Source organism: Pan paniscus, chromosome 15 (assembly GCF_029289425.2).
Source record: "Pan paniscus chromosome 15, NHGRI_mPanPan1-v2.0_pri, whole genome shotgun sequence".
Classification (NCBI taxonomy): domain Eukaryota; kingdom Metazoa; phylum Chordata; class Mammalia; order Primates; family Hominidae; genus Pan; species Pan paniscus.
Genome location: NC_073264.2, coordinates 24429602 through 24454473, shown reverse-complemented (window position 1 = coordinate 24454473; position 24872 = coordinate 24429602). Strand labels below are relative to the sequence as shown.

General features: G+C 45.2%; 1 protein-coding gene and 1 long non-coding RNA gene across 2 annotated transcripts in view; one reads left to right on the top strand and one right to left on the bottom strand.

Moving 5' to 3' along the window:
• Positions 1-21119: 21119 nt before the first annotated feature.
• LOC106635465 (uncharacterized) overlaps positions 21120-24872 on the bottom strand; it is an 18958-nt gene continuing 15205 nt past the window's right edge. The window contains exon 5 of the long non-coding RNA XR_010109791.1: positions 21120-24509. This is a non-coding gene — a long non-coding RNA (uncharacterized LOC106635465). The remainder of the gene's footprint in view (positions 24510-24872) is intronic.
• C15H14orf93 (chromosome 15 C14orf93 homolog) overlaps positions 22531-24872 on the top strand; it is a 12241-nt gene continuing 9899 nt past the window's right edge. The window contains exon 1 of the mRNA XM_034937287.4: positions 22531-23260. Coding sequence (XP_034793178.1) covers positions 22664-23260 — 597 coding nt within the window. The 5' untranslated portion in view covers positions 22531-22663. The remainder of the gene's footprint in view (positions 23261-24872) is intronic.

Sequence of the window (24872 nt, the reverse complement as noted above, 5' to 3'; positions counted from 1 at the left end):
TGACAGGCAGAGCTGGACTGTGAATGGGGGGAGACAGGGAGTGGGAAAGGAGACTAAGAAGGACAGTGATAGAGAGAGTGGGCAGAAAAACAGGGAGGAAGGAAGCGGCTCGAAGCTAATGCACAGTGAAACATGTCCCCCTGGAGACAGATAATTTCTCCAGCCATACGTAATGAACACGTGCCTCTCTGTGTGTTGCCCCTGTACTGTCACAGTCACTTAAATTCTGCAAGAATCTCTCCATGTCTACACCACTTATGCGAGGTTGGAAAGAAGGTTTGGGCTCTCACAACCCCCATCTCAATCCAGCCAGGCCGAAGACAGAAAATTAGAAACCTGTGTCGTAAAAGTAACAGGGTGAGTGAGGCAGGATCACAGATCCAGTACCTTTGAAAATGTGTTTTTAGGTTCACTAAGAAGCCTTCTCTCCCCACACCTCCATACTCCCTGGCAACACACATCATACACACATAACTCATCCTCTTTTCTGCAAACATGCCTGCAGATCAGGGCCTAGGGTGCCTAAGTCAGGAGAGGGAAGCCACTACCTCCCAGGAAGACTGAGGAATAGCATATGTCAGGTAAGACGAGAAATAAGTAGGTCCAAATAGAAGTAGGTGTAGCCTACAAGGCACCAAGGTAGAGGGGATGTTTTTGCACGACCGCAGCTCTTTTCTCATTCTAGCCTCAACACCATCACTATCCCAGAGACACCTATGCACTCTAAGCCTCCCCATGCATACAGAGTTTCACACAATACACAGGCTTTTTTTCACAGCAGCTTATCTCCAGCGGTGATGTGTGGTATTGTCTGATTAGAGGGAATCCTCTGAGCACCATGGTTATGTGGGAGGGCTCATAATCACCATGTCTCCCTTGAGTCTTGAGTTTGCGCTCATAGCTTAGTCTTTAGAAAAGAAAGCAATGGAGCATTTTAAACCAACACAACATATTCAGCATAGTCCTGCATTTCCAAGCACCTCCTAAAGAGGAAAAATAGGCATAAAGGTGGGTCAATCCAAGTGCGGTCCTTGGCTAGGGGTCAGCACTGTTCTACATCTCATTTAAACAGCCTTAGGGCCAGGTGCCATGGTTCACACCTATAATCCCAACACTTTGGGAGGCCAAGGTGGGAGGATCACTTGAGCTCAGGAGTTCAAGACCATCCTGGGCAAAATAATGAGACCCCCATCTCTACAAAAGATATTAAAATTTAGCCAGGTGTGGTGGTACATACCTCTAGTACCAGCTACTCAGGAGGCTGAAGCAAAAGGATCACTTGAACCTGGGACATGAGGCTGCAGGGAGCTGTGATTGCACCACTGCACTCCAGCCTGGGTGACAGAGTTAGACCCTGTCTCAAACAAAACAAAAGAAATCAAAAAACAGCCTTAGGCATGTGCCACATCAAACAGCATCTATGTAGTGTCTCTGGTTGTTTCCTGGCATGTCTGCCTGCTTTTTCTGTTAAGCACTATAGTATAGTTTTTACTTGTTCCCCCACAGTGTCTAGCATGCTGTTGGCTAGTCAGGAAAGATATATAATAAATGTACTTTTAATAAATGAATTAATGAGGCTAGGTGCATTAGCTCACGCCTGTAATCCTAACACTTTGGGAGGCCGAGGTGGGTGGATCACTTGAGGTCAGGAGTTCGAGGCCAGCCTGGCCAACGTGGTGAAACTCTGTCTCTACTAAAATACAAAAATTAGCTGGGTGTGGTGGTGTGCACCCGTAATCCCAGCTACTTGGGAGGCTGAGGCAAGAGAATCACTTGAACTGCAGTGCAGGCTGCACTGAGCAGAGATTCCACCAGCCACTATACTCCAGCCTGGGCAACAGAGCGAGACTCCACTACAAAAAAAAAAAAAATACAGAATTAATGAATGATTGCCAGGCGCGGTGGCTCACGCCTGTGATCCCAGCACTTTGGGAGGCCGAGGCAGGCGGATCACCTGAGGTCAGGAGATCAAGACCAGCCTGGCTAACACAGTGAAACCCCATCTCTACTAAAAATACAAAAAAAATTAGCCGGGCATGGTGGCAGGCGCCTGTAGTCCCAGCTACTCGGGAGGCTGAGGCAGGAGAATGGTGAGAACCCGGGAGGCGGAGGTTGCAGTGAGCAGAGATAGCGCCACTGCAGTCTGGCCTGGACGACAGCGAGACTCCGTCTCAAAAAAAAAAATAAAAAATAAAAAAGACCAGCCTGGCCAACACGGTGAAACCTCGTCTCTACTAAAAATACAAAAATTAGCCAGGCGTGGTGGCAGGCACCTGTAGTCCCAGCTACTCGGGAGCCTGAGGCAGGAGAATCGCTTGAACCTGGGATGTGGAGGTTGCAGTGAGCCGAGATTGCGCCACTGCACTCCAGCCTGGGGAACAAGAGCGAGACTTCATCTCAAAAAAAAAAAAAAAAAATTAATGAATGATTTCACTCTGGTGTCATTTTGCCAGTGGTTCCTACCCTTCTTAGCACTGTGACTCCCATATTGTTTAATTTTAAGATGCCGTTTGCTGCTCTTAAACATACTATGGGCCAGGCACGGTGGCTCATGCCTATAATCCTAGTGCTTTGGGAGGCCAAGGCAGGTGGATCACCTAAAGTCAGGAGTTTAAGACCAGCCTGGCCAATATGGTGATGAAACTCTGTCTCTACTAAAAATACAAAAATCAGCCAGGTGTGGTGGCATGCGCCTGTAATCCCAGCTACTCAGAGGCTGAGGCAGGAGAATCACTTAAACCTAGGGGGCAGAGATTGCAGTGAACCGAGATTGTACCACTTCGTTCCAGCCTGGGTGAAAGAGTGAAACTCTGTCTCAAAAAAACAAAAAAACAAAAACAAAAACAAAAAAACTATGAAACGCATATTAATTTTTAAAATTAAGACAAATTAAAATTACTTGTTTTGTGAATTTCTTTTTTTTTTTTGAGACGGAGTCTCGCTCTGTCGCCCAGGCAACATTGGCGCAATCTCGGCTCACTGCAAGCTCTGCCTCCCAGGTTCACGCCATTCTCCTGCCTCAGCCTTCCCAGTAGCTGGGGCTACAGGCGCCCGCCACCATGCCCGCTAATTTTTGTGTTTTTTTGTATTTTTTAGTAGAGACGGGGTTTCACCGTGTTAGCCAGGATGGTCTTTTTTGTTTTTTTTGGACTTTTTTTTTTTCTTTTTGACACCACTGCACTCTAGCCTGGGCGACAGAGCGACACTCCATCTCAAAAAAAAAGAAATAACATAAATGTAAAGAAGATAATGAAGAAGGCAAAGAGGAGAAAAATGAGTAGATAGATGCCAGCTATTATATGTAGAAGAAATAACAGAATTTGAAAAATCACCATTTGGCAAACCCCAATGCAAAAATAGGAAGGTGCAAGGTTGTGGGAGAACAGGATATTCACATTATCTAAGATAATCACTGTATTAGTTTGCTAAGGCTGCTATAACAAAACACCATAGTCTGAGTGGCTTAAACAACAGAAATTACTTTCTCCCAGTTCTGGAGGCTGTAGGTCCAAGATCAAAGTATCAGCAGTGTTGATTTCTTCTGAAGCCTCAGTCCCCTTGGCTTGCAGAGAGCTGCCTTCTCACTGTATCCTCACATGGTCTTTCCTCTGTGCACCACAGGTATCTCTTTGTGTCCAAATTCCCTCTTCTTATAAGGACACCAGTCAGACTGGCTCTACCCTAAGTGCCTCATTTAACTTAATCACTTCTTTAAAGACTCAGTCTCCAAATACAGTTGAATCCTGAGGTACTGGAGGTTAGGGCTTCAGTATATAAGTTTTAGGGGAACACATTTCAGCCCATAACAATCACTCTATTTATTATTAGTTTACTAATTAATTACAAATGGCAAATATACTTCTACAATAGAGACGTCTAGCAGACATGAATAAACTTGCAGTCACCAATAATAGAACAAACTGACATTATATGCCTCTTGATGTGATACAATAAGAAGTATATAAAATTACCTAAGTAATATTCTCGCTAAAAATGTTTAACCTTGGCCCTGATGTGGTGGCTTATGCCTATAATTCCAGAATTTGGGGAGGCCAAGGCAGGAGGATCCCTTGAGCCCAGGAGTTTGAGACCAGCCGGGGCAACATAGGGGGATCTTGTCTCTACCAAGTAATAACTTTTTAAAATTAGCAGGGCATGGTGGCATGCACTTGTAGTCCCAAGCTACTCAGGAGGCTGAGGCAGGAGGATGGCGTGAGCTTTGGATGTCAAGGCTGCAGTGAACTGTGATTACATCACTGCACTCCAGCCTGGGTGACACAGCAAGACCCTGTATCAAAAAAGAAAAAAAAAAAAAAGCTTAACCTGAACCTAATCACAAGAAAACAGATAAATCAGATTGCAAATAATGTCCTAACTCTTCCAGTAGAAACACCACGAAAGATTCACACACACCCACATGGCAAAGGAGCACAGCACTTAGGTGCAGTGCTGCAGAATCCTGTCCCACGCATTGCAAATGAGCTTGTTCTCAGTCTTGGGACACTTGTAGATGTACCCTGTATCTTCACAGTACTTGATTTTCACAGTAACTGGTTGCCAAGGAGAAAAACCATAAAGGCACCTATAATCCCAGCACTTTGGGAGGCCGAGGTGGGTGGATCATCTGAGGCCAGGAGTTCGAGACCAGCCTGGCCAACATGGTGAGACCCCGTCTCTACTAAAAATGCAAAAATTAGCCGGGACTGGTGGTGCATGCCTGTAATCCCAGCTACTCAGGAGGCTGAGGCAGGAGAATCGCTTGAACCCAGGAGACAAAGGTTGCAGTAAGCCGAGATAGTGCCACTGCACTCCAGCCTGGGTGACAGAGCGAGATTCAGTCTAAAAAAAAAAAAAATTAGTTGGGCGTGGTGACGGGTGCCTGTAATCCCAGCTACTCAGGAGGCTGAGGCAGGAGAATTGCTTGAACCCGGGAGGGAGAGGTTGCAGAGCCAAGATCATGCCACTGCACTCCAGGGTGGGCAAGAGACTCTATCTTAAAACAAACAAACAAATAGAAAACATAAGGGGTACAATTTCACAAAATCATTAGGTTTTAAGATGAGTGTGTGTATTTGAAAGTTTTGTGATGATTGTTTCTTTTCTTGTAGGTTGAAAGAAGCTCAAAGGCAAGAATGTTACTTTTGAATTCCCAAAGTTTCAATTGTAAACAAAAATGACTAAATAAAATATCATTCACAGTTTCATGTTTGTTTGTTTGTTTAGACAGAGTTTGGCTCTTGTCGCCCAGGCTGGAGTGCAATGGCACGATCTTGGCTTGCTGCAACCTCTGCCTCCCAGGTTCAAGTGATTCTCTTGTCTCAGCCTCCCAAGTAGCTGGGATTACAGGCACACACCACGAAGCCCGGCTAATTTTTGTATTTTTAGTAGAGACGGGGTTTCACCATATTGGCCAGGCTGGCCTCCAACTCCTGACCTCAGGTGATTCGCCCACTTCAGCCTCCCAAACTGCTGGGATTACAGACGTGAGTAAGCCACCGTGCCTGGCCTGTTATAGCATTTTAATTTATTTTGTTTTGGTTTTTGACACTTTTTTTTTTAACTGATCTTAAGATGTTCCAGTTGCTTCTACAATTTTTATCAAATTTTTGCATCTAACAATCAAATTCAGAACTTTTTTCTTTAAAATCGAATCTACTTTCACTCCTGCTGCAATACAAACCCCTTCTCTCTTCTTTGAGGGCTGTTCTCTGCTGCCTGCCGTCTTCCTTTTCTGTTGTTTCCTTTGCATTACCTTCCACCTTTCTGTACCCTTTCTCAACTCTGAATCTCAGCTCTCTCATACTTTCCTCTCCAGTGTCTCTTAGGACATATTCTCAGCTAGCTGTAGGATTTCCTTCCGCTCCTATTCTAAGATGCTCTCCCATGTGTTAACGAATGACTGTCGGAAACAGCTTCCCGGCCTTACTCTAGGGGAAGTTACATTTCACTGTAGGGGAGGCCTCTTTCAGATCTCATTGAACAGAAACAGCTTAAAATAAAAGATCTGCTTGATTCAAAGCCAAATTAGCAATTTTCCTCAATCGACAAGTCATCTGTAAAGTCTAACATTTGAAATTTCAGATGTTTTAGAGTGAAAATTGTAATTTTTAGGTGAAAATGGTATATTTTCTCCCTATTCTCATTACCTAACAGCACACAAGTTCATTACTCAAACCTTCTACTCAAAGATTCTCCTATGACCATGGGGAAAATAGAAATTTAGGCCGGGCACTGTGGCTCATGCTTGTAATTGTTTGGGAGGCCAAGGTGGGAGAATCACTTCAGCCCAGGAGTTCGAGAACAGCCTGGGCAACGTAGTTAGACTCTATCTCTACAAAATATTTTAAAAATTAGCTGGGCATGTTGGCACACACTTGTAGTCTGAGCTACTCGGGAGGTAGAGGCTGCAGTGAGCCATGATTGCACCACTGCACTCCAGCCTGGGTGACAAAGCAAGTGATCCTGTCTCAAAAAGAAAAAGAAAAAAAAAGTCCAGGTGCGGTGGCTCAGGCCTGTAATCCCAGGACTTTGGGAAGCCGAGGCGGGCGGATCACCTGAGGTCGGTTGAGGTCGAGACCAGCCTGACCAACATGGAGAAACCGTGTCTCTACTAAAAATACAAAATTAGCTGGGTGTGGTGGTGCATGCCTGTAATCCCAGCTACTTGGGAGGCTGAGGCAGGAGAATTGCTTGAACCCGGGAGGCAGAGGTTGCGGTGAGCCGAGATCGTGCCATTGCACTCCAGCCTGGGCAACAAGAGTGAAACTCTGTCTCAAAAAAAAAAAAAGACATGGCTTTTCCAACTTAACTTTGACCTTTGTAGTAATGGACTCATAATTAAAAATATATCCCAGGAGACTGTATGGCAGTTATGAACATTCCATTGATCATCAAAGTGAAGACAGCTTGTCTTTCATGGACAGAACGAGAGCAAAAGAGGGTAACAGAAAGGCAGAGTGGGTTTCAATTTAGACAGAGACTAATGAATAGTCAAGAGCACAGGTTCTGTAGTGAGCACACCTGGGTTCAAGCTATGATTCCACTAGTGACCACCATTGAGTTAATTAGCTCAACAACCTCTAGGTAACTTACCAATCCCCCTCTGAGTCTCAGTTTTCTCCTCAGTAAAAGAGGGAGTATAATAGTACTTATCTCACAGAATTGATTAAATGAGATACAGAGTGCCTGGTACCAAGTAAACTCTCAATAACTGTTGATTTTAATAATTATTAACATTTCTGTTTTCCCTTTATCCTAACATTTTTGAAAATATATCACCTGTGGCTGGGCACAGTGGCTCATGCCTGTAATCCCAGCACTTTGGGAGGCCGAGGCAGGTAGATGATCTGAGGTCAGGAGTTCAAGACCAGCCTGGCCAACATGGTGAAACCTGTTTCTACTAAAAATACAAAAAGTTAACCGGGTGTGGTGGCAGGCTCCTGTAGTCCCAGCTACTCTGGAGGCTGAGGCAGGAGAATTGCTTGAACCCAGGAGGCGGGGGTTTCAGTGAGCCGAGATTGTGCCACTGCACTCCAGCCTGGGCAACAAGAGCGAAACTCCATCTCAAAAAAAAAAAAAAAAGAAAATATATCACCTGTGCATTTGAGAATATGAGACGTCCTAGTACATTCTCATCAAGAGTTAATATTTAATATTTTCCTAGTGATCTCATGGCTTTATTTATTTATTTATTTATTTTTTGAGACAGAATCTCACTTTGTCACCCAGGCTGGAGGGCAGTGGTGGAATCTCGGCTCACTGCAACCTCTGCCTCCCAGGTTCAAGCGATTCTCCTGCCTCACCCTACTGAGTAGCTGGGATTACAGGTGCACACCACCACACCTGGCTAAGTAGCTGGGATTACAGGTGCACACCACTACACCCGGCTAAATTTTGTATTTTAGTAGAGACGGGTTTCACCATGTTGATCAAGCTGGTCTCGAACTCCTGACCTCAAATGATCCACCTGCCTTGGCCTTCCAAAGTGCTCGGATTACAGGCATGAGCCACCACGCCCAGTTAGGCTTGTGTTATTTTTTAGAAGTTTAAATGAAAAGCATATAAAAAGAAACACATGTCGGGCACAGTAGCATGCACCAGCTATTGGGGAGGCTGAGGCAAGAGGATCCCTTGAGTCCAAGAGTTTGAGACCAGCTGAGGCAACATAGTGAGGTCCTGTCTCTAAAAAGAGAAAAAAAGAAACACAGAAAGTCTATAACCCTTGAGAAAGTAAACACTAGCACCTCATTTTCAGGTAAAAGGCAAAGCTATTGCCTAAGCTAGGGTGCTGCTAGGGTGAAAACAACACTGAAGGCATTAGGCCTTTCTGCTGAGAACTAGATCCTACCAACAATGCCCTGGACGTTGAGAACCAACAATTTTATGGACGAGACCTGACTGATGGCCAGTGTCAAAATGTGTGTGTGAGTGTGTGTGTGTATGTTGAACAGCTTGATAAGACAGCTGGCTTGGGGGTTCAGGTCTGTCGCCCATTAGCTATGTAAATTTGTAGTAAGTACTCTCTGAACCTGTTTCTTGTAAAATGGTGATGCCACTAATCTAACTTTGCTACAATCAAATTATCTAATATCCAGGCCATATTTAATTTTCCCAAGTATCCTGGTAGTGTCCAGGATAGCATTTTTTCTTCTGACCCAGATCATACTTTGCATGTAGTTGTCATGTCCCTAGATTATTATTATTATTTGAGACGAAGTCTTGCTCTGTCACCCAGGCTGGAGTGCAGTGGCACCATCTCGGCTCACTGCAATCTCCGCCTTCCGGGTTCAAGTGATTAATGTGCCTCAGCCTCCGGAGTAGCTGGGACTACAGGCATGCACCACTACACCCAGCTAATTTTTGTATTTTTAGGAGAGACAGGGGTTTCGCTATGTTGCCCAGGCTGGTTTCCAACTCTTGAGCTCAAGGGATCTGCCGTGCCGCTTCGGTCTCCCAAAGTACTGGGATTACAGACATGAGCCACTGCGCCCGGCCACAAAAAATTTATTTTTAAGTGGCACGATCTCAGCTCACTGCAACTTCTGCCTCCCAGGTTAAAGGGATTCTCCTGCCTCAATGTCCCAAGTAGCTGGGATTACAGGCGTATGCCACCAAGCCCAGCCAATTTTTGTATTTTTAGTAGAGACGGGGTTTCACCATGTTGGCCAGGCTGGTCTTGAACTCCTGACCTCAGGTGATTTGCCTGCCTCATCCTCCCAAAGTGCTGGGATTACAGGCATGAGCCACCACACCCGGCTTTATTATTTTATTATTATTATTTTTTGAGATGGAGTCTCGCTCTGTCCTCCAGCCTGGAGTGCAGTGGCGCAATCTTGGCTCACTGCAACCTCTGCTTCCTGGGTTCAAGCAATTCTCCTACCTCAGCCTCCTGAGTAGCTGGGACTACAGGTGCGCATTACGATGCCCAGCTAACTTTTTGTATTTTTAGCAGAGACGGGGTTTCACCATGTTGGTCAGTCTGGTCTCGAACTCCTGACCTCGTGATCCGCCTGCCTGGACGACAGAGAAAGACTCTGTCTCGGAAAAAAAAAAAATAATAATAATAATAATACCTAAATTGATGCACATAAAGTGTTCAGAACAGTTAGTTCCTGCACAATGTGTTCACAAATTGCTACTTACTATAGAAGGGAAATTCTTGTGAGATGTGAGTTTCAGAATCTGTGTTTTAGCTAGAAAAGAAATTCACTTATTTGATCATAAATGATTTTTGGCCGGGCACGGTGGCTCACGCCTGTAATCCCAGCACTTTGGGAGGCTGAGGCTGGTGGATCACGAGGTCAGGAGATCCAGACCATCCTGACTAACACGGTGAAACCCCGTCTCTACTAAAAATACAAAAAATTAGCCGGACTTGGTGGCGGGCGCCTGTAGTCCCAGCTACTCGGGAGGCTGGGGCAGGAGAATGGCGTGAACCTGGGAGGTGGAGCTTGCAGTGAGCCGAGATCGGGCCACTGCACTCCAGCCTGGGCGACAGAGCGAGACTCCAACTCAAAAATAAATATAAATAAATAAATGATTTTTTTGGTCAGTGTTTACTAAATATCTACAATTATGCCAGCTACTGCAGTAAGAATCAAACAGTTCCTGGATGGAAAAACAATTTTAAGATATGATCACTGACCTCAAACAGTTTACTGGAGTGAAGTTACTAAAATATGTGAATCAAGGTAGAGTTACGTGCCGCTAACTGGAGTACACATGAAATTCATGCTGATGGGAGCGGAGAGAAGGAAGTAAGCGGTCTGTGCTGAAAGAGAATGGATAAAAATTGACCAGTCAGGGAAGGGGAGACGCATAATTCAGGCCAAAAAAAAAAAAAAAAGCCACTTGAGTAAAGGAATAATACAAGATTGATAAGACGAGCGTAGAGGTAACTAAGAACAAATATGTGCCCAGGCGCGGTGGCTCACGCCTGTAATCCCAGCACTTTGGGAGGCCAAGGCGGGAGGATAACTTGAGGTCAAGAGTTCAAAACCAGCCTGGCCAACATGGTGAAACCCCGTCACTACTTAAAAAAAAAAAAAAAAAAATAGCCGGGCGTGGTGGCACATATCCGTAATCCCAGCTACTCGGGAGGCTGAGGCAGGAGAATCGCTTGAGCCTGGGAGGTGGGGGTTGCAGTGAGCCGAGATCACATTACTGAAAAAAAAAAAAAGGCAGGGTGGGCACATCACCTGAAGTCAGGAGTTCAGGACCAGCCTGGCCAACATGGCAAAACCCTGTCTCTACCAAAAACAAAAAAAATTAGCTGGGTGCAGTGGCGCACGCCTGTAGTCCCAGCTTCTTGGGAGGCTGAGGCAGGAGAATCGCTTGGGCGGGGTGGGGGTGGGGGTGGGGGCGGAGGGGCGGAGTTTACAGTGAGTGAAGATCATACCACTGCACTCCAGCCTGGGTGACAGAGCGAGACTCTGTCTAAATAAATAAATAAATAACAAATAGGTGGGTGGGACCAGATTATGGGCGGCTTAAAATCCAGGTATACCAGCTGTCTTCCTGGAAATAAAGAGGAGCCATTTTAGTTTTGAGAATCTGGTCTGAGCCAGGTAGAGAAACTGGGAGCTCGGGCTGAAGTGTAAGACTTCCGAAAGATGTTCCATACGTGAATGTTCATTTAAACGTGGGGGTGTTAAGCAACACACGTGACCCAGAGACATTTCACCTGGAAACCGGAGTAGGGCCCACGCACCAAGTCCCTGATGTTTAATTGCAGTCTAGAATGTTACTGACTAGTTCACTCAATTTAACAAAGTGTCCGGAGGTCGCTCACTGGATTGTTATGCTGGTGAGTGGGCCTTGTTTCACTGAGAAAAAAAGACGGGAAAGGGTGACAGGACGGTGAGAAAGTGAAAGGGAGAGAGGTGGGAAACGGGTCTGCCAAGGTCCAGGCGAGGTTGGGGGTCGGGGGTCCGGCGGCCCTCAGGGCCCCACCCCCCCACTCCGGGGTTGGCGCCTCGGGCGCGGCGCGTGTGCTTGCGGGCGGGGCGCCCCGCGGCCGCGGACGGCCAATCCGGGAGGGCGTCCGGGGAGGGGCGGGGCTTGCCGGCTCGGGCTCCGCGAGTCCTCCTTTTTGCACACACACGAATACAAAGAGCCATACGACCTTCGGGTATCCTTTTTCCATTTTTTTTCCTCCTTAATCTTGTGTGTGTTTTCAAATTTTTAAAAAATAGAGATCTGTAGCAGTGTTGGGGTGAGGAAACTGTTGCTAAGGGGAATTTGCTCTTTCCCCCATTTCTTTTTCTGTCTCTCTTCCTCTTTCTTTTTCCTGGTCAAGGTTTTAAATATACCAAGAAGTTGAGAAGCAGGATGGCCGTGTACAACCGTTTCCAGCCAAATTTATAGTTTTTTTTTCTTTTTTTTAAATCACATTTTAAGAACTGGTAGATTTTTGTGGTTGAGGGACTTTAAAAATTTAGCCGCTTGGGAAGTACAGAATTTTTTAAGCGGGCTGAAGGGATAATGTAAATTTCTGCCACAGGCAACATCGAAGGAAGCAGAGAGATTTGAGGCTCCCTCATAAAGCCGTTTGCGTGCTTTTTACACACCCACCCCCCAGAACCAAAACCAAGTGGCTGGGATGTGGCACTTGTCCAAGGCCAATAAGTTAATATTGGGATATTATAATGGAGACATTCATTTCCCTAGGGAAGGGGGAAAGACCTTAATTACAGTGTGTCTTTCACACACATTTTCATTAGAACATTTGTGTGTGTGTGTGTGTGTGTTTCTTGAAACAAATTTGTAAAGTTATAACTTGGGGTTATTTGTGTATATGTACAATATGTGTGTATATGTGCCATATCAGATTTTATTTTCAAAAGTGATAAATATATCTGGTTTTATGTGTGCAAAGTATCCCCTAGGATGTGAATTTTTTTTCCGTTGTCTTCCCAAATGTGATCAAAATATTTTGTGTGCAAAGCAGAGCTTAGAAGAAATCCTATGCTTAGCATACTTAGGCACTTTCTATGTGCATTTACTATATTTTTCTGCTCCTAAAGGATCAGAATAATGAATAATTAAATAATTGCCAAGGAGTATATAGTCCATGTGGCAAATGAGAGTAGGCAATTTATTGAATCTGTGGTTCAAAGCCTTCAGTGACTGTTTTGCCTAAGTGGTTTTGCTTTTTATTGTCTCACGTTCTTAAGTGTACAGCTGTGTATATTTTGGCCTTTATGTGTGGTTTGGTTGGTGTGTTCAGAAGGGAAGTTCTTTCTTGGCTTTTTGACAAAATGGTCGTTTATTGGTTGGAATATTCGAAAAGCTCCACAGCTGGCAAAGTATCAGGAAAAAAATCCAGTCAAGTGTAATTCTCAAAAACTGTTCATGGTGATGGTGATGGGGAGCCAAGAGGATGCAAAGGCAAATAATAGAAGGGATAAGAAATGCCTTTTGGTTATCATGTTGCATTTTTAGAATGGAAAGCTTCTCATTTCTAAGAGTCACAGAAAAAAGTATATGAATTAGAGAAAAACAGGCTCGCAGAGCAGAACCTCCTGTTATATGAGCCCTATTTTCACTTCATTCTGTTACAGAATCACTATCTCCTCATTAGAAGTTGTATGAAAAATATCTGTATCCAAATTTGTATCCGCAGATTGGAGTGAAAGCATAGGAGGTATATGAGGTGCTGAGGGAGAAACTGGAATGTCACAAATGCAGTGACAACCAGGAGACAAAAAAAAAAAATCTGTAGAATTTAAATTTCATTACAACAAAACTTCTGTATAATAATGCATTTCTATTACACAGCTAGCATCCTACTCTATTTCAAGCAGTATTTGACTCCTAAATACCGACTGCAATAAAGTTACTTGTACAAATTTATAACAAAAGTGGCCCTGTTTGGGCTTTCTGGGTTTCTTACTTGTGCTGAGTGTATTTTTATTCTCTAACAATTCAAGTCAGACCAGTGTTTAATAAATACTGGCTCGACTGTGGATTATTCCACAATTTCAGACCTGCATTTCTTTGAAATCTAGTCACATTTTAGTGATCTTTGTGATCACAACAGTGATGGGAGTTTTTTTTTTTGAAACGGAGTTTCGCTCTTGTTGCCCAGGCTGCAGTGCAATGGTGCGATCTTGGCTCACTGCAACCTTCGCCTCCTGGGTTCAAGCGATTCTCCTGCCTCGGCCTCCCGAGTAGCTGGGATTACAGGCATGTGCCACCACGCCGGGCTGATTTTTGTATTTTTAGTAGAGACGGGGTTTCACCATGTTGGTCAGGCTGGTCTCCAACTCCTGACCTTAGGTGATCCGCCCGCCTCTGCCTCTCAAAGTGCTGGGATTACAGGCGTGAGCCACCGCGCCCGGCCAGTTACGGGAATTTTTCATGGAGTTTTACGCTTTTTAGCTCTTTTCCACATCATTACAGGTCATCACATATACTTTTTACCTTACTTTTTAGCTTCTCAAAAAATAGGGAGAGCTCTCCCTGAACAGTGCAGAGCCCGTATCCCTGATTTCCTAGGCTATTTGATTTCTACATCCAGGAACGTAGGGTCATATCCAGTGTTCTTGCTTTTTCTTCCTAAGAAAGGAGAGAATTCCTCGCACATATATATCGTTGGCTTGGCCTTCCAAAGCAAAGCAAAACTAAACTCTGTTGATTTTGCCTGGGAATCCTCGGGGCCCCTAGTATTGGAAACTTCTTTGAACTGTGAGGAGCTGCTCATTTGCAGGTGACATGTGAAAGAAATGTAACCGAGGCCAGCAGTAACTAAAAGTCGGCCACCACCCAACGTGTGACGCTGATTTGTGGCCACTGTGCTTATAATCGTGTACACACAGGTTTGTGAGCAGCAGAGAACAAAAGCAAGTAAACAAAAACAAGCTAAAGATGGCGTCTGACGGCCTTGAAAAAGCCTCACAGTCTTGTCCCTCCCTGAGGAGGCCCCTCCCCTACCTGACTTTTTGAGTGACTGTTGTTTGCAGCCAATAGTGTCCGTGACCCTGCTCCCCAGCCATCGTCTAACCGCCAATCACCGGGAGCCAGAAGGCAAGCGGGGCGGTGTCTCCCCGCGTGCGCGCGCTGGCCGGGTACACGGGCAGGCGCCGCGGATAGTTCTGGCTCCCGCGCGCCCGCCTCCGCTTCTGCCTAGCTGAGTCAGCCCGTGCGGTAGCGCCAGGCACACGCGGTAGAACATCTGTAGGGCTGCAAAGCTGCACCTCCGCGTCAGTTCTCACGGCGAGCGCCGCCTTCAGCCCAAGTTCTCAAAGCTCTCGGGGCTACGTAGTCTACCCTCCCCGGTGACCCGGCGAGATCCCTAGCCGCTCCTCCGGCCGCTCTGCTCTCCGCATCCCTCGCGGGAATGACCCCCTTTACCCGGGACTCCCAGAGCGCACTGTATGGTAGGGCACAGTGGCGAGTCACCCTGTCCCCTGAGGCCTCTTGAGCAGTCGCCGATCTCTGCTTCCCGCGTCGCTGCGATGGCCTTTCCCGTAGCTGAATCACACTGACCCATCGGAAACGGTTCTGCCGTCCCTGGGGTCCACCTTGTCATCCTTGACTAATATTTAATCAACTAACATTTACCAAGTTCTCGCTGGCACGAGTTCTAGGAGCTACTTTTTCATTTTTCAGTTTCTCCATAAATGCAGTGGGTCCTTTAGGCAAACCTGAAATCGGAAATATTAATCTTACCAATGTAATCTTAGCAAATGTAAATAAAAAGGACTGTGCTATACTGGGTTAAAACTTCTCATCCTGCTATAGAAATATACGTGGAATTTTCAGATTACGTGGAATCCTTTAAAGACCGCATTCGGCCTTCTGGGTCTACAGCTCTCTTTTTTACCCCTAAAAATAAGGTCTTGGATTTTTTGCAGACCATTAGTCGAGTCACTCTTTTAAAATGTGGGAAAATAGTATTTTGTGGTATTTACTTAGCTGCTCTTGTGTGATAAGGAGCTCATTTCTGATAAAAATAGGTTTTGAGAGAACCTTTTGACAGGTGAGCCATTTTGCACCTTGAAGTGGAGGTGTAGGACTGACCAACACAGCAGGAGCTTTAAGTGGCCGTTTTCCTTATTTATTTCTTAAAATGAAGATTATGATATGAATTGCCATGCTTTCAGTAATCACATTTAAGGAAGTCTATTGCTAGCATGACCCTGAATGAGTCAAGCACCCATTATAAAAACATATATCATCTGAGTGATACCATATCATACACATCTATTAAATAGTGAGAAAACTTTTATTTTTCATAGTTTGGAGGTGAACTCAGTCATGCAGAAAATTCAAACTCAGAATGGGGAGAAAGCAAGCAAGGGAACTGCCAAGAGTATGATATATTTAGTCCTAACAAAAATGTGACTTGGGAGGAAAGGGATAGTTAAAATTATGGACAGTCTTACCCTGAACTGTCTGTCTAAAGGAGATGAATTGTCTTTTTTATCTAAATATTTATGAAAAATACCAAAAGTACTGGAAAGTACATTTTTAAGGCTCGTTTCACATGTATTTAAATTAGACCAATACTGAAATGAACCCCAAATGCTTATATTTTTTGCAAACCTAAGTGTGACATCTACTGTCATGTTGTGTTGGCAACGCATCCCAAGATTGAAGATCTTTTTCTCTTTTTTAGACCTAGTCAGTTGTTTTCAGGACTTTCTACTTAAACATGTTGCCATCATTTGAAATTTAAAATGTTAAATAAATACACTTCTTCTCTAATATACTGGTGTCTCCTCTTTTTATTTATTTATTTTTTAGAGACTGGGTCTCGCTATGCTGCCGAGGTTGGTCTCAAACTCCTGGGCTCAAGCGATCCTCCTCCTCCCAAAGTGCTGGGATTACAGGCATGAGCCACCATGCCCAGCCATGGTATTTCCTCTCAACTGCCTCATTTCTGTCATTCTGGTGGTGGTGGTGGTGGTACCATCCTGTTACTCTTAGGCTTATAACCTTGCAGTTGTCTTTAACCAATTATCTCTATACCCCATCTCTATAACTCTGTCAATTCTCCTTATCTTACTATATAAGCGCCTTTGCTCTGACCTCTGACATGTACCCTGTTAAGTCCTGTAATTTTTTTTTTTTTCCTCTAGAATGTCTTACTACCCTATCAGTTCATCCTATACATTGCTCAAGGCTCAACTGGAAGCTTTTCTTCTGTAAGAACTCTTTCTCAGTATGATTTCATTTTGTTAATGTTTCCATTATTTTGAACTAACGCCTCAGAAATTTTTCAGTCTATACCATATTATTAGGACTTGTGTGTATTTCACTTTGTTATTTATTTGTTTATTTATTTATTTTTGAGACGGAGTTTCACTCTTGTTGCCCAGGCTGGAGTGCAGTGGTGCGATCTGGGCTCATTGCAACCTCCACCTCCCGGGTTCAAGTGATTCTCCTGCCTCAGCCTCCCGAGTAGCTGGGATTACAGGCATGTGCCACCACACCCAGCTAATTTCGTATTTTTAGTAGAGACAGGGTTTCTCCATGTTGGTCAGGCTGGTCTCGAACTCCTGACCTCAGGTGATCTACCTGCCTCAGCCTCCCAAAGTGCTGAGATTATAGGTGTGAGCCACTGCGCCTGGCCTCACTTTGTTTTTTAGATAGTCCATGTTTAGAACATCCCATGTTCTTTAGACATTCCCATCTGAAATACACTTTAAGTGCCTTATAGGTAGAGACTTTGTCTTCCTTTCATTTGAGTAGTGTGCAATGCATTTTGGTGAATCATCCTTTAACATGGACTTACATATAAAAAACTTTTGGGCCTGGGCACAGTGGCTCACACCTGTAATCTCAGCACTTTGGGAGGCCAAGGTGGGCGGATCACTTGAGGTCAGCATTCATTAGTCAGGTGTGGTGGTGTGCACCTGTAATCCCAGCTCTTCGGGAGGCTGAGGCAGAAGAATCGCTTGAACCTGGGAGGCGGAAGTTGCAGTGAGCCGAAATCGTGCCACTGCACTCCAGCCTGGGCGACAGAGTGAGACTCTGTATCAAATATATATATATATATTTTGGCCGGGCACGATGGCTCACGCCTGTAATCTCAGCACTTTGGGAGGCTGAGGAGGGCGGATCACAAGGTCAGGAGTTCAAGAGCAGCCTGGCCAATATGGTGAAACCCTATCTCTACTAAAAATACAAAAATTACCTGGGAGTGGTGGCATATGCCTGTAGTCCCAGCTACTCTGGAGGCTAAGGCAGGAGAATTGCTTGAACCTGGGAGGTGGAGGTTGCAGTGAGCCAAGATCGCGCCTCCACACTCTAGCCTGGGCGACAGAGCGAGACTCTGTCTCAAAAAAAAAAAAATATATATATATATATATATATATATATATATATATGAATATATGAGCCTAAAAATATCTCCCCCCACTCACCAGCTCACCTTCTTTTTTTCTGAGCCGGAGTCTCGCCCTGTCTCCCAGGCTGGTGTGCAATGGTGTGATCTCGGCTCACTGCAACCTCTGCCTCCTGGGTTCAAGCCATCTTCCTGCCTCAGCCTCCTGAGTAGCTGGGATTACAGGCACGCGCCAGCATGCGCGGCTACTTTTTTTTGTTTTGTTTTTTGTATCTTTAGTAGAGACAGGGTTTCGCCATGTTGGCCAGGCTGGTCTCGAACTGACCTCAGGTGACCCGCCCACCTCAGCCTCCCAAAGTGCTGGGATTATAGGCGTAAGCCACGTGCCTGGCCCAGCTCACCTTCTTTAATGGGGGTATATGCAGCTAATGAAATTAATGTTTTGTTTTGAGTCATTTATCCAGCACTTAAGTAGTTACCTGGTTAGTAAATATAACGTGAAATACTCGTTTATTACCTGCTGATCCCAATATCTTTCCATATCTTAGAGTTTAGGTGAGAGACTATAGCAAGAGGCTGGGAAATGAAGTCAGCAATAGTGTCCATGGAAACCAAAAAAGAATTCTTTGAATGCCCATTGTGCTAGACCACACTGTACCTAGTTTTTATAGGCAGGTTAATTCAGGAAAACACCTATTTGTTGCCCTGAATGTGATGTTTTAAAATGGACATAGTATGGTAACATACAAAGTAGAAAAACAGAAGAGAAATTGAGGAACAAATTGAACTCACAATAGGAAAATACATTTAGCATTAAAAACTAGCATAAAATATTATCCTTAGTCTGAGACCAGGTCATGATAGCAAGTAAATTCCAAATACTCAATTACCTTTCTAATTTGCGTCATAGAAGGTTTTGTACCTATAAATGCATCCTCATAGACTTGAGGAATGTGTTGTTTGTTAGAAATTCAATATTAAATTTGGGGGCAAATTTCCCCAAATTATATTTCAAGCCATTGCATTTTATTCAAAATTAGGGAATCAGGAATCAAGATGGTGGCTCTCACCTGTGATCCCAGCTACTCAGGAGGCTGAGGCAGGAGGATGGCTTGAGGCCAGGAGTTGAAGACCAACCTGGGCAACATAGCAAGACCCCGCCTCTTAAAAAAAAAAGATTAAGGAATCAGGGTGGGTGTCCAGGTTGGGAACACAAAATGTTACAGGAATAACCATAATATCCAGCCGTTACTAGTGGAGCACTGACCATGTGCCAGCACTCTATAGGTGCCTTACATATATTACGTATAATCTTCACAAAAACCACTCAAAGTAGATAGTGATGAAGAAACTTGGTCTCAGAAAAGTGAAATAATTTACTAATGTTCACGCAGCTCATAAATGGTGCAGCCAGAGGAGAACCTCATTTTTTTTTTTTTTTTTTTTTTTTTTGAGATGGAGTCTCGTTCCATCACCCAGGCTGGAGTGCAGTGGCGTGATCTCGGCTCACTGCAACCTCTGACTCCTGGGTTCAAGCAATTCTTCTCCCTCAGCCTCCTGAGTAGCTGGGATTACAGACAAGTATCACCATGCCTGGCAATTTTTTGTATTTTTAGTAGAGATAGGGTTTCACCATGTTGGCCAGGCTGGTCTAGAACTCCTAACGTCAAGTTATCCACCCACCTCAGCCTCCGAAAGTATTGGGATTACAGGTGTGAGCTACCATGCCCGGCCACCCTTTTTTTTTTTTTTTTTTTTTTTTTTGAGACGGAATCTCGCTCTGTCGCCCAGGAGTGCAGTGGTGCGATCTCGGCTCACTGCAAGCTCCGCCTCCCAGGTTCACGCCATTCTCCTGCCTCAGCCTCCCAAGTGGCTGGACTACAGTCGCCCGCCACCACGCCCGGCTAATTTGTTTGTATTTTTAGTAGAGATGGGGTTTCACTGTGTTAGCCAGGATGGTCTCCATCTCCTGACCTCGTGATTCGCCGGCCTCGGCCTCCCAAAGTGCTGAGATTACAGGCGTGAGCCACCGCCCAGCCCTTTTTTTTTTTTTTTTTTTTTTAAACCTGCAGTACAGTGCTGTTTTGGAAAGATGACCAAGGAAGGACGACCAAGGAAAGACTATTTAAAGAAGAGGGAGCTGGGCGCAGTGGCTCACACCTGTAATCCCAACACTTTGGGAAGCTGAGGCGGGTGGATCACCTGAGGTCAGGAGTTCAAGACCAGCCTGGCCAACAGCGCGAAACCCTGTCTCTACTAAAAATATAAAAATTAGCCATATATGGTGGCACGTGTCTGTGATCCCAGCTACTTGGGAGGCTGAGGCAGGAGAATCACTTGAACCCTGGAGGCAGAGCTTGCAGTGAGCCGAGATCTTGCCATTGCACTCTGGCCTGGGCAACAGAGCGAGACTCCGTCTCAAAAAAATGATAAATAAAAATAAAAGAGAGGGGAAGAGCTTGAGGCAGGCTCAACACTGGTAGGGGTAAAAGCCTCTTGCAAGAAAGAGTAAGTGCGTGAGGCAAGAGAGTTTGGTACCAGAAAGGAGTTAGACAACTCAGCCAGTGTCCCAACCGGATGCATCTTAATTACTGATTTTACAAATACTGAACCCAGCTGGCAAGCATTTGAATACTATTATTTATTATCACCAAAACATTCTTTTGCCCGCAGCATCTATGTTTAAGAGCAAACTCCCTGCATGATGTAGGTTAAATAAAGAATTAAAAAGAAAAAGCTCTGCAGGAGCAGTGTAGGCCCTTATTTAGGAAGGAAAAGAATACATAAGTGATTCATCTATAAATTGACATAGAAGTGCTTAGTGCTTTCCTTTAACCTTTAGTTTTAATTTGGTTTAACCTTTAGTTTCAGGTTTAGCTGTGCCTCCCAGTGACTATAATGACAAGGAAGCTGTAAATGTATTTGAGTTAAGTTTTTGCGAGAAGTAAGTATCTGGCACAGAAAAAGCCATTTCTTCGATATAATGGGTGGAAAGAGCAAATTAAAGACTATTCTTTAATAACCACATGTAATTAAAATACATTGTCAGATTTATGTTTTAGTACCTCAGAGGCATTGATATTGCCTGTTTCTGAAATGAGATTGCCTATTCAAAAAGAAAAAAGAAAACCCTCAATATATAGAAAATTCTCTTAACCTCCTACTCTTTTTTTTTTTTTTGAGGTGGAGTCTCGCCCTGTTGCCAGGCTGGAGTGCAGTGGCACCATCTCGGCTCACTGCAACCTTTGCCTCCCGGGTTCAAGTGATTCTCCTGCCTCAACCTCCCGAGTAGCTGGGGTTACAGATGCCCGCCACTACGCCCGGTTAATTTTTGTATTTTTAGTAGAGACAGGGTTTCACCATGTTAGTCAGGCTGGTCTCAAACTCCTGACCTCAGGTGATCGGCCCACCTCAGCCTTCCACAGTGCTGGGATTACAAGCGTGAGCCACCATGCCCGGCTCCTCCTCTCCTTTTAATTGTGATGTTTTAATTTACAGGGTAAGAGAGAAATGCATCTCTCAGGGAAATTGTAAACATACTTAAGGTTTTGACATGGAGCATCAGAAGGATTTTTTTTCTATCATCAAGTATTATTTAGAAAATTACAATATTTATTAAGTTCCCGGGAGTGTTCTCAGTGGTACAAATCAACTTCTTTACCCCTTTTTTTCTCTCCTGGAGTAGTTTAGTTGCTTAACTACAGTAATTTAAAAGAAAGGCAGTTTGGTTTATCACTGACATTCTGGTTTCTCCTTTAATGGGGGCTGGTCATGCAGGCAAAGTGACAGCATAGCTGTTCAAACATTCCTGTTGAATTTTGGATCCACCCTTAAGGAGCTTGAGAAATGAAGATAAGGGGCCCCACGGGTGATTTCTCTGGGCTCCTGGCTGGAAGATTCAGGACAGCTAGTTTCCATTACAGAGGCTCATGGCCCAGGTACACGACTATGTGGGAAAGGGGGCTGTGCAGCCCTGGGTTACCCCAGCTCAATTCCCTGATCTTTTCATTTCATTTCCCTGCCCTCATCCCCAAAGCATTAATGATATAACAGTGAGAAGTTGGTGACATGCTGAGGGCTGCAGTGATGGATGTATTCCTTATTTAGGAGTGTTACTCTGAATGCATTTGTATGAAAATTACAGAGAGGGTAGAATCATGATTGTCATGATTGTTAATGTCAACAAAAAGTGGTATCAGTTAAAAAAAAAATACAACACTACATTGAAAGTAGCAATAACTGGATTCTGCTGTTATTCCTCTGACCTTGAAAAAGACATATAACTTCTCCGCATGTCTCTTCTCTGGACCTGGAGTAATATGTGTTTCCTAGTGCTGTTGAGTAGATGAGGTAACTTATGTGAAGTGTTCTGAACACCTTAAGGAACAATGTCAAAGCAATGAAATGCAGTACCATTATTACAGTAAAGATGGTGAGGAGGAGGAGGAGGAGACAGATCTACATTTTCTTCCTTAATCTTCTAATCTTTCCAGATGCCGGAAGGTCCTTCTGAATCCCTTCCCTGTTCCTTAGGTTGCACTAGTCGGGGGTTCCATGCTGGGGGGCAGAAGGAATGCTCTCTACCCTCTGAAACCGTTCATCAGGAAGGCCTTGATTTGTGATGTGCTAGGAGAGCACAGGATCTGCAAATAGAAGGCACCTGTCTTCCTTCTGCAGGCCGAGGAGAGGCCGCCATGGACTGTGTGCTTCTTCATGGCTTGTCTACTCTTCTTTCACAGACCCTACAGCTTGGGGCCTGGGCTCCTCTGACCATCCTCATTGAGAAAGGAAAGTGAGTCCAGAGAAGTCGATGCTTCCTACCTGTTGGAGCGGCCCAGCAGTGTAAGCGTGGTTGTTACTGCCCCATCCGCCATGTCCTTCAGTGCCACCATTCTCTTCTCCCCTCCCAGTGGCAGTGAGGCCAGATGCTGCTGCTGCGCCTGTAAGAGTGAGACTAATGGAGGCAACACAGGCTCCCAGGGTGGGAATCCTCCTCCCAGCACCCCCATCACAGTGACTGGACATGGCTTGGCTGTTCAGAGCTCAGAGCAGCTCCTGCATGTTATCTACCAGCGGGTCGATAAGGCAGTGGGTTTGGCTGAAGCTGCTCTGGGTCTTGCCAGGGCCAACAATGAGTTGTTAAAACGTCTCCAGGAGGAAGTGGGTGACCTGAGGCAAGGGAAAGTGTCCATCCCTGATGAAGATGGGGAAAGCCGGGCACATAGTTCCCCACCTGAGGAGCCTGGGCCTCTCAAGGAAAGTCCCGGGGAAGCCTTTAAGGCTCTGTCTGCCGTGGAAGAGGAGTGTGACAGCGTGGGCAGCGGCGTGCAGGTGGTGATTGAGGAGCTGCGGCAGCTGGGAGCAGCCTCAGTGGGGCCTGGGCCTTTGGGCTTCCCAGCAACTCAAAGGGACATGCGGCTCCCAGGGTGCACGCTGGCTGCCAGCGAGGGGGCCCCCCTGCTCAATCCCGTGAGTATGGCAGCAGAGGGCTGTTCCTCCTAGGTGCTTTTCCTGGCTTTTCACTCTTTTTCCTTTCTGTTCTTTTCTTTCCATCTTTAAACCTTTTGTTTGTATTTGTGATAAAGCAAAACAGTACCACGTTTCCTTTTCAGGGATAGTCAGCTCTATTTTCTTCCTGAACCATCAGCTTCTTTGGCAGAAGGTCATTTTTTGCTGTGTGTAGTGATGGGGTGCCCTTCCCTCTCTCTCAGTAGCTCCGCATGGCACCTTCTCTTCCACAGCTGTCTCGGCTGCTCCATGGACTCTGCCTCTCCTGGCGAGGATGCCTGCCGTGCACAGACGGCTCATTCATATTTTATCGCAGGCCCTCTGCTTGCCAAGAGGAATTCAGTACAAAGAGAGATGGGAATGTACAGGGGAGAGAGGCAGAGGTGGAGAGAGGAGGAAAAAGTGAGAGGACAAAGATAAAGATAATAGAAGACAAGTATAGGGAGGGAAAGAGACAAGTAGAAATGAAGGGCTGAGGGAGGAGAAAAAGTGAAAAAAGGGAGCACAGAAGAAAGGTGAATCTATGTGGAAAGAGAATCTACACCACGGGAGAGAGACTATGAGGTAAGGCGAGGGGGAGGCAGAGGAAAGGAAATAAAATGGGAAATGAGAAAAAGAAATGGCCAACTGATTGTTAACAGTAAGAGAATAACATATAGGGAGAAAGAGGGAAGAAAAGAAGGAAGCAAGCAAGCATATCTTGTGAGCAGGAAAAGACATAGATGTACATTGTGCTATTTCAGTTTCTTTACTGCTTAAGGGCCATATGAGCAGGAAAATCCTGGCTGAGTAGAGTAAGAACTGCAGAATGTCACACATGGAAGTATGAAAAGGAGATGGAGCAACTATAGAGATCTTAGAGACAGGAAAATAACAGATGTGGTGCCACTTGAGAGACGGTTGGAGTTCTGTCAGCTCTCCACCTTATTCTCCGTCTGTCCTCTCTTTTTCTCCTCCCCCCACAACAAGACATAGACACCCAGTAAAGAGTAAAGGAGCAGAACACATGGAGTAGATGGGAGGGATGAAACTCCCAGCCCATCTGCTGGATCTGAGAAATGAATACATAAACCCCTCTCTCCCCCTCCAGTGTAACACAGCAACTGGTCATTGCTCTCCTGAAGGCACAGCCATATGGGTAATGGCCACTGCTGCTCACCCGAGTCTGTGGCTGGTCAGGACTCTCAGTGGTTCCAGCTCAAGGGAGGACCTGGAAGGTGGGAGGCAGAAAGGTACCAGGCTAGGCATTGCCCTGAGCTGTGGGTTCTTTGAGGCAGGAAAGGCTTCCAAGCTGACAGGATGGAATTAGATTTCACAGAGCAGAAAGCAGCTCACAGGTCTATAAATCTCAGCCTCCTCCCCCGCATCTTTGTGTGTGTGTGTGTGTGTGTGTGTGTGTGTTTCCCCACTTTCAGTATTTTGTTTTCTTGACTGCAGAAATCCCCCCTCCTTTCTTCCTCCCTCTCTCCCTTGCTCCCTTCTTCCTTTCCTGGCTCTGTATGTCCTTGAGTGAGGGCACAGGCAGTCAGGTAGATGTCAGGGGCTATGACAGTCGAATGTGGCCGGGGCAGGA